At 50.8% G+C, this 15,448-nt stretch overlaps 1 protein-coding gene across 5 annotated transcripts in view; it reads left to right on the plus strand.

Annotated features, from left to right (window-relative positions):
• Positions 1-3,710: 3,710 nt before the first annotated feature.
• The window catches only part of DTX2 (deltex E3 ubiquitin ligase 2), a 41,888-nt gene continuing 30,150 nt past the window's right edge, over positions 3,711-15,448 (plus strand). For all 5 annotated transcript variants that reach the window (XM_071574772.1, XM_071574776.1, XM_071574773.1 and 2 more), the window contains exons 1-2: positions 3,711-3,780; positions 8,609-8,982. In XM_071574772.1, coding sequence (XP_071430873.1) covers positions 8,676-8,982 — 307 coding nt within the window. In that variant the 5' untranslated portion in view covers positions 3,711-3,780; positions 8,609-8,675. The remainder of the gene's footprint in view (positions 3,781-8,608; positions 8,983-15,448) is intronic.

Raw genomic sequence — 15,448 nt, forward strand, 5'->3', positions numbered from 1 at the left:
GAGCAAGGTCACCAAGCAAGAGCAGGATGCCCACACCAGATCCATCCCTGCTTTGTCTAATCAGTCCCCAGCAAGAACCAGCAGCAACTGCTGCAGAGGAAAATGAAACGAAATTTCACCTATTATCCTCTGCCTGCAGAGGAATTTCTTCCTAATTCCTGTCACTTTGGGTTTGTCTGCTCAGGGAAATTAATCTCCAATCGAGTGGGCTGTGAATTCAAAGTGCTGCAGCAATCCCAGCAGAGCTTGGACAGGCAGTTGCCTGAGTGGCCGGGCTATTCCCCAGAGCACCACGCTAAGCCTGGCAATTTAACAGAGCCTCAAGCATCAGGTTTTAAAGACATTAGTGTAGGACCTTGAGTCTAAACCAGTGAGATGGAGCAGCCATGGAGAAATTAATTCAACAACCTTCTGGCCCTGCTGCAAGAAAAGAAAGAGGGGGAAGGCAAATATTTGACTGATTACCCCAGCATGTTGGTGAACCAGACAGGAGTTGATCCCATGTTGGAGGAATCCCTACTTTGTATACTGATTTGGGAGCATGCAGAGAAGGGTGTGGGAAAGAAGAGCTTGGGAAGGGATAAAGCTGAAAAGAACCCGTAAGAGACTGTGTTAAAATCTGTGGATCAATAAGGTGAAAATGATATAAAATATCCAATATTTTAAAGTATCCAATATCCAATATCCAATATTTAAAATATTCAATATTTTAGCAGGCAGTGAAGACTTTGAGGTGTGCATCCCTGTAAAAATAGGGTCCTTAGGGAGAGCAGGACACAGAGTTTCACATTCAAGCTCAGAGAGCATCTTTGCAGAAGGTGTCATTCACACAGAACAGTTGAGGGAATTTGTGCAGTGGGGTCTGATGGGTTCAGCTGGTCACCAGACCCCAGATTCATGTTATATGTGGTACCTGGGCTCTGCTAACCCATTTCAGGTTGTTGGACCATCATAGCATACAGGGCAAGTGAGGGGGAGGTGTGAGAAAAGGGTGACTGAGGACCAGCAATGCGCTTGTACTGTGGAGTCGAGGTACCTCAGCCATCCACTATGCCTGGCACAGCCTTCCAGGGACCCTGATGCAAGCTCAGATCGCAAGTCCCTGCACTTCTAGACTCTTCCCACAGCTCAGCCAACCACCTGACTGGTTCATCCCCATGTTACAGCCCTTCCCTTTTCCCAGGAGCTGCACCCAGTGCACCTGTACTCTCCCCCACCCTGTGGCCCTTATCTGTGTCACCCTTCAGCCCTGGAGCATCGCCCAGAGCCCTCACCCAGCCTTCCTCACCAGCCAGGACTCCTCACTTGGAGCACCCCTTTGTCTCCCAGCCATGCCATGCAGCAATTCCAGACTTGAGAGAACCCCTTCTTCGCCAGCCAATTCTCCCTGAAACCTTTAGCAGTTTAGGATCAGAGGATATTTAATACCTGTCCACCCATACAACCACATGGATCCCGTAGTCTGCTCCCAGCAAGCCTTTATAAAGCATTCCTATCTGTTTTTCAGGAAAAAACCCTCTTTGCATTGCTCTCCAGTTCCTAATTACAGCCGTAGGAGACAGAAATCCTGAGCATCTGAGTTGTAAATGTGAAACTTATTGCTTAAGCAGACACATTATGAGCAGGCTATCAATCACTTTTGGCAATTATTAGTACTTTGTGAGTAATTTGAACTCAAGTATGTGACAGTCTCATCCATCCTGGAACAGAGAAATCCATGGGCATTTGGATACAAGGATAAGCTGTGGGGGGATAGCTCCAGAGGGTTTCCACTGGAGCTGTCATGGTTATGTGCTTGGTGCTGTACTTTTTGAGCAGAAAACCAACCTTATATAAGCACTGTAAAGATGATTCTCATGTGTTTAACCCTGGAAGAAGAGTTTTAGAATATCTCTCCATTCCTACAGCATAAAGTGGTTCTGTAGGTTATTTTTGCTGTAACTTGAGTCCAAGAATAATGTCCTTTATTTTATAAGCCTTTGGGAGCAGGTATATCATGTCATGGGTGAATCAGTGTTCCTGAGTGTAAAGTCCAGGGAGGTTGAAAGTAATTTGGTACAGATTGGTGAATGCTTCCTGGTTTTGAAGGACTTATGATGATCTTTAGGGTTTTATGCTGACCTACATGATTCTGTGGTTCTATCATCATTGCTGCCAATGTCTCAGTGGGACTTTGACTTCTGCGCTCACCAAGGGAAAAATCCAGGTGGGCTCTGATGTACCTCTAACAGAGTATGAAGAAGTGATCCAGCTCTCTGCAAGGTGCTCCAGGATTAAAGGAATCCCTAAATAAACACACATATTTTGGAAGGGGGGTGATGGAGATGCAGCAGCTGGGAGGAAGCAGCACTCTGTTGTTGGAGAGATCTGCACACACAGGGTTGTGTTTAACCACTCTCATCCCTGCTCAGCCAAGGAATAGGCATCTCACACACCATCACACACACACACATTAACACAGGCCATCACTCACTATCACATGGTATCACACGCACTCACATTATCACAGATTCACTCACTACTCCACCCCCATCCACTCTCACTGTCACTCACTCACTCACACACACTATCACACACACACTATCACACAGACACGCTATCGCACACAATCACACACACACACATCACACACACTATGACATGCACACACACTATCACACACACACACATTATCACACACACACACAATCACACACACACTGACACACACACAATGACACACACTGACACACACACACATTATCTCTCTCTCACACACACACACACACACACTATCACACACACTATCACACTATGACACACACACACCACACACACACACAATCTCACACACACACACACACACATCACATCACACACACACACACACACACACTATCACACACACTATCACACTATGACACACACACACCACACACACACACAATCTCACACACACACACACACACATCACATCACACACACACACACACACACACTATCACACACACTATCACACTATGACACACACACACCACACACACACACAATCTCACACACACACACACATCACATCACACACACACACACATTATCACACACACTATCACACTATGACACACACACACACTGACACACACACACTATCACACTCACTATGACACACACAATCACACACACACTGACACACACACTCACTATGACACACACACACACACTGACACACACAATCACACACACACACACACTATCACACACACACACACACACACACACTATGACACACACACACACACAATCACACACACACACACACACACACACACACTATGACACACACACACTGACACACACACACATTATCACACACACACTGACACACACACACATTATCACACACACTGACACACACACACACACACACACTATCACACACACACTATCACACTCACTATGACACACACAATCACACACACACTGACACACACACACATTATCACACACACACTGACACACACACACATTATCACACACACTGACACACACACACACACACACACACACACTATCACACACACACACACTATCACACTCACTATGACACACACAATCACACACACACAATCACACACACACAATCACACACACTGTCACTCACTCACACGCCTCCACCAATCACGTCCCTCCCTCCGTGGCCCCGCCCCTGACCACGCCCCTCCCACGCCCCCGGACGGCCGCGCGGGCGCACGCGCGGAACCTGCCGGAGCGCGAGCCGGGAGCGGCGGCGCCGGCCCGGGCGGGGTGAGGGCAGCGGGAACGGGAACGGGCACGGGCACGGGCACGGGCACGGGCACGGGCACGGGCGGGCTGAGGGCGCGGGGGGCGGCCGGGCTGGGCAGCGGGTTGGGCTGGGCTGGGCCCGGCTGGACAGCGGGTTGGGCTGGGCAGAGTGGGACAGACACCCCCGTGCGTGCACCCTGTTCCCTGCGCCGCTCCGCCCGTGAGTGGCCTCCCCGGGCCGTTGTGGCCGCCCGGGCCCGGCCTGTCCTGCCCGGGCCGCTCGGAGCGGGGCTTGGCCGGGAGCGGGGCCTTCCCTACGGGACACGGGCGCGGTTCCCCTCGCACCAGCCGCTCCCGGGGCGGGCGGTGCCGCTCGGCCCCCGAGTGGCCCGGGACGGGCCCGGAACAGCGCGAGGGGCCGGGAGGAGCAAGGGTGCAGTTGCGGTGGGTGTGCGGGGCCTGCCGGGGGGCCCGGGGCTGGGGGAGCTCCCCGGGGCCGGCCCGGCCCAGAGTGACCGACTGCCCGAGGCAGGACGTGGCTCGGCCCTTCCCGGCGCCCCCGCAGCTCCTGCTGTGAGCCGAAGCCCTTGGGGAGCTGGAGGAGCTCTCCAGGTCGTGCCAGGTCCGCATCCCACCAGTTAACGGTCTCCCCACAAACAAATAACGCGCCTCGGTGCCCAGAAGGACCCTGGAGTGTGTGGGCTGGACACAGAGTTTGGTGTGATCCCCTGTCCAGGTGTACCTTCCCTCCCCTCGCTGCCTCAGCTTTCCTATTCATCGTGCCCGAAATAAGCCCTTTGCTTAGCTGACAAGCAAACGCTTTGTTTCTGCCTCAGTTGCCGTCTCTGTTTTCCCCCTGTGAGGGGAACTCTCTTGAAGCTTGTTTTGAATGGAAGCAGTCCAGGTTTGGAGCAGCCGGGTTTATTTCTTCTGTTCTTTTGGTTGTCAACCCAGCCAGCTTGTGCCATGGGGATCAGCAGAGACTGGGAGAGGGCAGGACTGATCAATCTGTGCTTGGAATTATGGCTGTGAGCCCCTCCCTGCTGTCGTGCTCTGTTCTTACTCTTTGGTTGCTGTTGATCAGAGCTGGATGCTTGTGTAGGGATAGGTTTGTTTAGGTTTGAGTTACCTGGCAAGAGCTTCCCATCCTGTTGCATGACTGTTCACAGCTCACGTTGTGCTGCACCCAGAAGTGCAGCCCAGCTGGTGTGAGGGGCTGGGGGGGCTCTGGCTGGTGGTTTGGGGTCAGTGGGGCACAGGGCACCTATAAAGCTGCTCCAGTTGTGCACCCTGCACAGGGTCATGTCTTATTGCAGCTCTGTGGCCTCCCTATGCTTTATGTGCTTTCCTAATCCTGTGTAATCTCTTTCCATGGGATCTTTGTTGCCCTCCCAGTCCTGTTTCTCAAAGTGGTATTAACAAATCCCTCCTGGGCACCCTCCTTGCTGAGCAACCTACTGAAAAGTCTCTGTTCTACCAATCTGGTGAATTTTATTTTTAATTCAGCCCAGCTCAAGAGCTCCCAAGACTCCTTTTCATTTCCAGCTCACATTTTGTTTAAACTTTTATCAGCGCTGGCAATTTCACTTCAGAAACTTAAAACGAGACTTGGCATTTTTAGAAATCATTCTCATACCCGTGAATTTTAAAATCCTGCGTTTAAAGCAAAAGAAAATTTTGTGTTCTAGAAGTAGAACAGAATTAAACGCAGCTTTCAAAGGCTTTAATTCCCTTTTCTCTGCTTTCTCACCACCATTTGCTGGAGTTGGAGGAGCAAGGAGTGAAGCTGTTGGGAAATGCAGCTGAAATGCACCCAATTCTTTTCCTGTCCAAGTTCCCAATTAAAGCCATGTGGGCAAATGTTTCAGAGGTTGTGCTGGGTGTAAAGTTCCAACCAAACAAATCCAAACTCAAGCTCTGAGCCTACATTACAAATTTCCTCCAAAGTGAAGGGCAGCTGACTGAAATATTTAAGTTTGCACAGGGTTTTGTTTTCACTTGAGACAAGGTAGGCCATAGGATTTCTGACAGGAGCCAGGTCTGTTTGCTGAATAAACAGCTTTTAGGGTTGGTGTGACTTTCAGCTTTTCAAGGCATTTTTAAAGCTCAAGGTGAAGTGTTTTAGTCCATGGGATTTTAGCAAAGATGTGAGGTGAGATGTGTAACACATCCCAAACCACATCCTGCTCTGCCTCAAACCCTTTCTGTTACAGTGTAATGCACAGGGCAGCCCAAAGGGGTGGTCTGAAAGCTGTACGAGCAGCTCCAGTAGTGAATTTATCAACTTTTAATATTTGTGTAGTCCTGAGTTCTCAATAAGAGTCAGGAACTGCAACTTCAGGCCTTTTCTTTCTCTTGTTTGCCTTAACTCAGGGGCTCATGTAATTTTGGCTTACTGAGGCTCTCCTGCATTCCTTGCTTCCCAATCTGTGCAAACAGCTGCTGGCTCACGCAGCTCAGGGAGAGCTGGCAGGAGGCTGAAATACACCCCTCGCTCCTCCTCTGGACCAGCAGTCCCAGCACAGGAAATATTTTTCCATTCTGATGGAGAAGTGAACGTCGGAGCACGCGACGCTCACGTGCAGCCAGCCAGGGTACCCCCACGTGTGGTCCAGGATTCCCAGCATCGCTGCCATCCCGGGGGTGAGCAATAGGCTGTTGTCACCCAGCTGTTATCCCAGTGTTATCCCTGTGGCACAGGAAGGAGGTGGGTTTTTTGCTGGGATGTCTTCTTGTTTCCATTTCCTGCTGCTGTGTTTCAGAAAGGAAGGAAAATGAATCGCTGCCTCCGTCCTCACAGCCTCCCTCTGCTCTGCTTGTGGCTGCAGGGTGTGCTGGTGAATACTGGGGAACAACTTTGGGGAGAAAAAAAGGTGGTGTTTCTGTATTTGGGGTTCAGAGCACCTATTGCAGGTGGATGGGTCAGAAAATTCTGCAACCTGGCTTTGCTTCACTCTGTTCCAAGCTGAGCACAGACAGGCTGGTGGTCCCTGAGGTGGAGATGTGTTGGTGTGAAACCTGCCATAAAATGAACTGTCAGAGGCAGGTGTTGGGTTTGATACCTTAAGTCTTAATTTGCTGTTTTGAGCAGTAAAATAACTGTCCTTGGTGTGGTAGGGGGGTCTGGATTACAAGAAGAGATTGGTGGCAGAGACCAGGTTTGGGTCTTGGTGATCTGCAGCGGTTTGTCAGCAACACCAGTTGAGCTGGGGGTGTTGTGTAAAAATCTCTGAGCAGCCCATGAACTAATTTACACTGAATTCCTGGAGAAAGTGTTGCTTTCCTCTTACAAATGCAGACGTGTGGGTGTGTCTGTTCTGCGCTCGCTCTTCTTCTATGTCTTTTTTGAGCTAACGAGCCACACAGGCACGACGGATGGGACGCTCCACGGAGCGTGGGATCTTCTCCCATCTGGCAGGGATGTCATTCTCTGTGCAGATGGCATCCTCCAGTGGAAGCCACCCACTGCTGCTCTGCCTCTTGGGAGACCTGAACTTTTCCATTGGATGGGAAGGAAGCTCACAGCTCTCTGCTGACTGCTGGGAGTTAAGCGAGCAATCAGTGATGTGAGACCTTGGGAGGGGGAAGGCAACTTTATTTTAAAACAAAATGGATTTCACTCATTCACAGCCATACCCACCTACACACAAGCACCAGCATGGGGTCCTCCAAGTGGTTGTCCAGCATTTGAACACAGATGTGTGTCCAGATGGTCTGGACAGGATTCCCTGGAATGACACAACAGGCAAGGAATGCCAAAATCGGAACACTGGTGTTTCTTGGGCAGCTTGGTGACCATATGATGGCTTCGGGTCTGCTTTTGTACATCCCTTGGGGACTGAGAGTGGTGATCTCTTGTTGCTGGAATTTATTCACTGGACTTTTTGTCTTTATCTGGATGTCTTAGGGCTCCTACCCCATTGTTTATTCTTCCCCAAATCATCTCTTAAGGGCTTGAGTCTCTGGCTTGAGTCTTTGATGCAGGTTGTCCCTTGTTTCAAGAGTTCTTCCAGCCTGAGAAGCTGCAGCTAGGTGTGTTTTGACCTTGAGGACCTACTACATCACTGCCCTCAGCATAGGCTGTTTGTTACACCCTGTGTTCCTCCTGGTGTTCATGTACTCCTTCCCATCCATTTTTTGCTGGGATCACAATTAACTAAAAAAGTATGTGTGCTGTGCTTTGCAAACTGTGCATGAAGAATTGTCTTCTGGCTTTGTGTGCATGTACAGTGTTGCACAGAGAGTCACAGGACTGATCCTGGATCAGAGCTAAGCAGTCAGAACCCTGAATGGAGCTGATGGTGTAGCCCTGGAGCTCAGATCAGTGAGAAGAGTTTGAGAATCACTTGTGTAGCCAAGTCATTCCTGTGCACACGTGTCTGGGGAGCATTTGGCAGCTCACATCGGGGTGGTCAGAGCACAACACTGCCAGGAGAGGTGCTGAGCATGGATAGCGAAGGGGGCAGAGTGGCTGCTTGCCTGGGCACATTGCTGGCTAGTGAGAGTCTGTCTGAACTCAGTCAGGGCTACAGGTCTGCCTGACATGGATCAGCAGTTGATTGGGGATGGTTTGGTACAGACCTGTGGCAACTCAGCTTGTGTTTGGTGCCTTAAAATGAGGGAGAAAAGTTGCCAGCCTTGGCAGGGAGTGAGTGGTGGTATCTCACCCTCAGCCAGTGGATTTTGAGGCCATTCTGCTGCTCTGTGTTCTCCCAAGTGCACAGTGAGCATCCTCTGTGAATGTTGGAGCTTGTTTCCCTCTCAAATGGCTGGTGTGGTATGGATGGAGGATGAAGGGATTTGGGACATCATTCTCAGCTCCTTGTGCTCTCTTTGTTTCCTGCTGCAGGAGAAAATGGTGTAAGACCAGCCAGTGCAGCTGCTACTTGACTCGTGCCCAGCCCTCAAGTTGGAACATGGCAGCAGCTCAGGGAGCGGGAAGCAGCTCAGCCGGGCCATCCGGACTCCCCAGTTCAGCCCCGGGGCACAGCAGCAACTCCACGGCAGTGGCGGTGTGGGAATGGCAGGATGAGTTTGGCAGGTGGAGGCCGTACCGAGGCAACGTCTGCAGCTACATCGAGCAGGTTATTCAGGCCTCTCAGCAGAAGGGCCGACGTGTGGGGTCGGGGCTTGTCAGCAGCATCCCTTTGGGACGTGCGGATCCCACCTTGGCCCCCTATGTCATCGACATTCCAAGCCTGACGCAATTCCGGCAGGATACAGGTAAGGGAACCTCCCTGCCCCTGCTGGAGGTTTTGCTTGTGTGCTCGGGGGTAAGTGGGGCCTCCTGTGTGGGACAGCCCTGCAAATCTGTGCTGTCTGCTGCCATGCTGGGCAGTTCTTTGAGGGGTGGCACATCTGCTGCTGTCCTGACACTGTCTGCTGCCCAGTATGGGAAAATGTGTGGAGCTGGGTGCAGGCAGCAGGGATCTCTTGAGGAACATCATCATGGGACCCCCAAAGCTCAAAGCCTGTGAGCCAGAGCTCTCAGAGCTGGAAACTCCCCTCACCCACAACCATTCAAGACCACTTGCGTAAAAAAGACCTTTTTACGATTCCAATCCTCCTGCTTGAATCCCTTGTTCCCTCTGGAACTGGAGTGCCAGCTGCTTTACCTTGGCATGCTGCCCCACACAAGCTGCTTGTGAGAGCCTGCAGCCCCCACACAACACTGAAATGCTGCAGCAGAATATTCCCTGCACTTGTGCTGTGTGAGCCTGGCTTGCTTCCTCCGAGGGAGGAAGGGATGGGCTTAATAGCAGGACTGGGACCTGGTTTTCATTGTCCTCTCTCCTGGGCTTGCTGGGGGTACAGCTCAGAATTTTCTGAGATCACTCCTGCCCTCATTTGCTCCAGATGTGCTGAGCGGCTGGAGCTTAGAAAAGGGGCAGGGATGGAATGCATACACTTCATCCCTGGAAAATCCAGGGAGATCCCAAATTACACACCCCAAATGAATGGCTGCTTTGGAAAATTCTCCATCCATCAGTTTCTCCTTTGCCAGCACCTCTCCCATCACCCCAGGCTGCAGTTGAGCATCTCCCCCATGCTGGTTTCTTGCCAGTTGAAGGAGTAAGTGAGCAATATTTTGAATCAACTGCACGATCAGCCAGTTCCGACAGGAAAGGGAAGTGGCTGGAGCAAGTGTGAGCAGCACAGCTGCATCTCTGGTTTTATTCTGATTTGGTGACCTTAGGGTTAGTTTTTCGAACTGTGTCCTGGATGAGGGGAGGAGCTTTCTTAGCTGGTTGCCTTGGCAGGTGTGCTCAGCATGGCCTGTTTGAGCACCTGGAAGCCCAGCTGAGGCTGTGGCTTTGAGCAGCACAATATGAACCACCAGAGCTGGCATCAGTGGCTGTTTCTTTCCTGTTTTTTCCTGCCAAACTTGTGAAGGAGCCTTTCAGCTTCTTACCCTCTCAGCCAGTGCTCCAACATGTGGGCAGCAGTCCCAAGCTCTTTGGTGAAGGTGAGCAGAGAGCCTGTGGGAGGGTAACAGATGCCTCCCAGTGTAAATGGGACATTCTTTTCCATGAATGCAGCTATTCCTCCTTAAAATTTCTCTCTGTAGCCTTTGGAAGATCTCAAAACACCCAGTGAGTATTATCCATTCCAGTGTGGTTCAGAGTTGGTCATCTCTGAGGAACAGTCCAGTACAATTTTGGAAATGATGTTGGCCGGTATGATCTCATCTTTCCTTGGACTAGATCTGAGTTTGAATTGTTAACAACACAAAGGCTAATTCTGCTCCACAGCTCTCCTGCTTGCTTCCCACCAATCCAGAGGGATGCTGATCAAAGGGGCCAGGGCTGTGAGCCTCCCTCCATAAATACCTGTGAGCTCTGCAATGTGACTATTGGAAATGCTCTCATATCCCCTTTCCATGGCCCACTTCTATGCAAAGTTTTCCCCTCTGCAAGACTCTGCCTCAAATGCGAACCTTTCCGAGCGAGCCGCCAGCTGAACTTTGTCACGGGCTGGAGAAAAGAATCTCTGCAGGAAACATCCGCATGAAAAATCTTTAAACAGTGCAAAAAATAGGCTGTTGTATTCTGCTCATTAGCTATTAGACAGATAAATAGGCTCTTCAGAGGAAGCCAGGGAGAATAACAGGAAGCCAGTGTTAACGGGAGCAGCGTCCCCACCAGCAGGGTATGACAGCTGTGCGGGGGGATCCTGTGGGCAGGATTAGCTGTGGGTTTCAGCTGCTGGTCGAGGCACATTAGCTGGGAGTCAGTGCAAGGAAGCAGCAGGAGTTGTCCTCTTACCACAGCTGTTTGCCCACCCTGGAGAGGAATGCCAGTTTCCCTGCCAGCCTCAGGGAAGGCGGATGTGTTCCAGTTTTCCAAGTGCATGGCTTTGGTCTTGTCGACTCCTGAAAGCTGTCCCTGCTGCTGTCGGGGGGTGTTACAAACACAGGTTGCTTGCAAACTCCTTGAATACTCTCTGTGCTGCTTTTACCTTCTGAGCTGCTGGTGGAGCAGTGGCAGCCTTGATAATCTCTGAGATGTGTCCCACGGGATTTCTGACATCTTGCTTTACCCATGGTAGACCCCTTTTTCTGGGAGCAGGTTCCCTGCACTCATCTCTAAATGCAGTGCTTTTCTCACCATCTCATCCCTAGCCCAGTCTCATCCTCAGTCCTCCTCCTGCTCAGGGGTTCATCCCTGAAGTTACCCACCTTTTGAGGCCATAGATCTGAGTTTCTAAAACTTTGCAGGACTTGCTGGATAGAAACAGTCATTGCTAGAGTTTGCTTTTGGCTGTTTCACCTGCCTTCCCACTGAGACGTTGATTCCAGGCTGGGAAGGTCACCTTGTAGTAATTTCCACAGTATCTCAATACTATTGGGTAGAAATAAAAGCAGGGTGAGGCAAAGATCCTCAATCCCAGCATTCAACCAGTGTCCTAGTTCAGCTGGAGGGACCAGCTAACCCTGTGTGGTGGTGATCAAACCTGTGTATTCCACCCCCTCTATTCATTCCCCAAGGACAATGGGCCATTAGCAGCAGCTGCCCAGGGAGCCATTATCACTTCACACCCAGCCTGAGGGGGGCGGAGCTGCTAATGGGCCATCAACAGCTCAACAACCCCTGGCTCCCAGAGTTAATCACCCATTGTGTGAGTCCCCGCCCAGGGGGAGGGACTGAGTGCTCCCTGAGGGTACATAAGTGGTGAGTAAGAAGACCTCAGGACCTTCTCGTCGGATCCAGAGCAGCAGCAGGACCTCGACAGCAGGAGATCACCGTTCTCGCCCAGACCACAGCCCTCGCCTGCACCAACAGGTTTTTCTTTTCCTTTTGCTCTGGACTTGGGGGAGCCACAGGGGTCTCAGCACAAGGGCAAACAAACCCCCTTGGGTTTGTGCCCCAGGACACTGGGTTATACTGCTGGGGTATTGTGAGTTGAAAGCAATTTCCCTTGTGTATCAGTGTTGTTATTGTAATATTATTATTAAATTTTAGCTCTGACTTATAATCTCTCTCGTGGTGAGTTCATTTCCCCTGCTGGTTCACCTTCAAACCAGCACATCTTTTGGCGCCCAACGTGGGGCACGAGAGAGAAGTCAGAACTACAATTTCATTTTGTGTATTTGGGTACAGAAACTCCCTGACTACCATGTTGCTTGATGTATTCATGTGGATGGTGTATCTGGGCCTGTTCATATTTCGACACATGGGGAACCATGTGCCTGTTTTGATGCTCTCTTTAATACCAGGGAGAAGGATCAAAATTGCTTTATTAATATACTATGTTTATGTTGTCATAACATCAGAAGCAATGAATTTCATTGTGAATGTATATTCAGTCTGGTCTGCCTGTCCTGGTTTGGGTTGTTACCTCTGGGGTCTCATTAAAAATAGCACCCAGACTGTGGGGAAAACAGGCGGAGATGGTTACTTCCACCTTTTCACCTCTGCTACAACAATCATTGAAAATATTGAGCTTCCTTTTGATGTTAGGGACAGCATAATCCTGCTGTTAGTGTTGCTTTGTCTCCTCTGTACTGTATACACCATGTTTAGGGTCAGAACTGGGCTCTCTAAGGAGACTTGCTGGAGGCCTGCCCTGGGAGCGGATGATGTTGAGTGGCACGGGAAGTGGGAAGATATGGGCCAGTATTTGGAGACCTTCTCTCCTCAAATGATCTGGAAATTCACCCCGGAACAACTGCAGGACCCTGCCAAAATGCTAAGCTATGTGAAAGGAAGATGCTCTGGTAGTCCCAGAGATGTGCAGCTCACAGCAACCTGATGGGCCCTGGCCACTGCCTACCGCACACTGCTTGGTGTGGTACAGCATCATCAGGAGGAGGAGAAAAGGAGCAAACCCACCAGCGCCATGTCCACCCAGACCATGACTGAGCCAGAGAGGAAGAGAGATACATCAACTAGCGCCATGTCCACCCAGACCATGACTGAGCCAGAGAGGAAGAGAGATACATCAACTAGCGCCATGTCCACCCAGACCATGACTGAGCCAGAGAGGAAGAGAGATACATCAAATAGCGCCATGTCCACCCAGACCATGACTGAGCCAGAGAGGAAGAGAGATACATCAACCAGCACCATGTCCACGCAAACCATGGAGGAGCCAGAAGGACAACAGAAACCGATAGCAGTTGCCCCTGTCCAGAAAAGAAAATCAAAGACCAAATCAGTTCGTATAGTGCATGACGAGGAAGAGTCAGGACCTTCATCTCAAGCAGAAGAAATGGAGCCAGAAATAATCACCCGGTCCCTATCCCTGGGAGAGCTGCGTGAGCTCCGGAGAGAGTTCACACGACAGGCAAATGAGTCCATCTTGACCTGGCTACTTCGAATCTGGGATGCTGCAGCCAATGATACAATTCTAGATGGGAGTGAGGCAAGGCAGCTGGGATCCCTGTCTCGAGATGTTGTCATTGATCAGGGCATTGGAAAGAGACAGGAAACTCTCAGCCTCTGGCGGCGACTGTTGTCAAGCGTGAGGGAGAGATATCTTTGTAAGGAGGACCTCCACGTACAGCAAGGACAGTGGAACACGATGGAACAAGGTATCCGGTGCTTAAGGGAATTAGCCGTACTGGAGATAATCTTTTCAGAGGATGAGAGATTCCCTAAAAGTCCAGATGGTGTCCAGTGCACATCCCAGATGTGGTTAAAATTTGCACGACTTGGGCCAGAAATGTATTCTCGCTACCTTGCAACATTGCAGTGGAGAGAGGGAGAAGACAAGGTGGGTGCACTGGTCAGCAAACTCAGGATTTATGAAGACACTGTCACTGCTCCATTACGAGCCCATGTCTCAGCTGTGGAAACAAAACTGGCTGAACTGGAAGAGAAGATTAAGGAAGGACTCTTCCATATCTCTCCAGAACAAACAAGAGTCTCCGCCATCAGAAGCAGGCGTCTTCCAGCTAAGGAGAAAGGGTACACTCCACGCGGCAATCTGTGGTTTTACCTCCATGAGCATGGAGAAGATATGAGGAAGTGGGATGGGAAACCCACCTCTTCCTTAGCAGCTCGGGTACGTGAATTGCAAAGAGGCACAACTAACACAGGCAATTCTTCAAGGTTGAAGGCTGCTCCGGTCTCTCGTGGGCAAGGCTCCAGACAGTATAGGAATGATGATGTTATGCCCGATCCTCTTGAAGGAACCTCCCGGTCATATTCACAGGGAGAGCGCAGTGAATACCATGACCAGAACTAGGGGGGCCCTGCCTCTAGCCAGGTAGAGGAGAGGGACAATCGGGTTTATTGGACTGTGTGGATTCGGTGGCCTGGCTCATCAGACCCACAGAAATACAAAGCTTTAGTGGACACTGGCGCACAATGCACGTTGATGCCATCAGGATACGTCGGGGCAGAATCCATCTCTATTTCTGGGGTAACAGGGGGATCCCAACAGCTGACTGTACTGGAAGCTGAAGTCAGCTTGACTGGCAAGGAATGGCATAGACACCCCATTGTGACTGGTCCAGAAGCCCCATGTATCCTTGGCATAGACTACCTAAGGAATGGATATTTCAAAGACCCAAAGGGACTGCGTTGGACCTTTGGCATAGCTGCTGTGGAGACAGAGGAAATCAGACAGCTGAGCACCTTGCCTGGCCTCTCAGAGGACCCTTCTGCTGTAGGACTGCTGAAAGTTGAAGAACAATTGGTACCGCTGGCCACAGCCACAGTGCACCGTCGGCAATACCGCACTGACCGAGACTCTGTGACCCCCATACACAAGATGATTCGTGAGCTGGAGAGCCAAGGGGTGGTCAGCAAGACTCACTCACCCTTTAATAGCCCCATATGGCCAGTACGAAAGTCCAGTGGAGAGTGGAGGCTGACGGTGGATTACCGTGGTCTCAATGAGGTCACACCCCCCCTGAGTGCCGCTGTGCCGGACATGCTGGAGCTTCAGTATGAGCTGGAGTCCAAGGCAGCCAAGTGGTATGCCACCATCGACATTGCCAATGCCTTTTTCTCCATTCCGTTGGCAGCAGAGTGCAGGCCGCAGTTCGCTTTCACCTGGAAGGGGGTGCAGTACACCTGGAATCGACTGCCCCAGGGGTGGAAACACAGTCCCACCATTTGCCATGGACTGATCCAGACTGCATTGGAAAAGGGTGAGGCTCCAGAACATCTACAGTACATCGATGACATCATTGTATGGGGGAACACAGCAGGGGAGGTTTTTGAGAAAGGAAAGAAGATAA

This window comes from Pithys albifrons, chromosome 21, assembly GCF_047495875.1.
Source record: "Pithys albifrons albifrons isolate INPA30051 chromosome 21, PitAlb_v1, whole genome shotgun sequence".
NCBI lineage: Eukaryota > Metazoa > Chordata > Aves > Passeriformes > Thamnophilidae > Pithys > Pithys albifrons.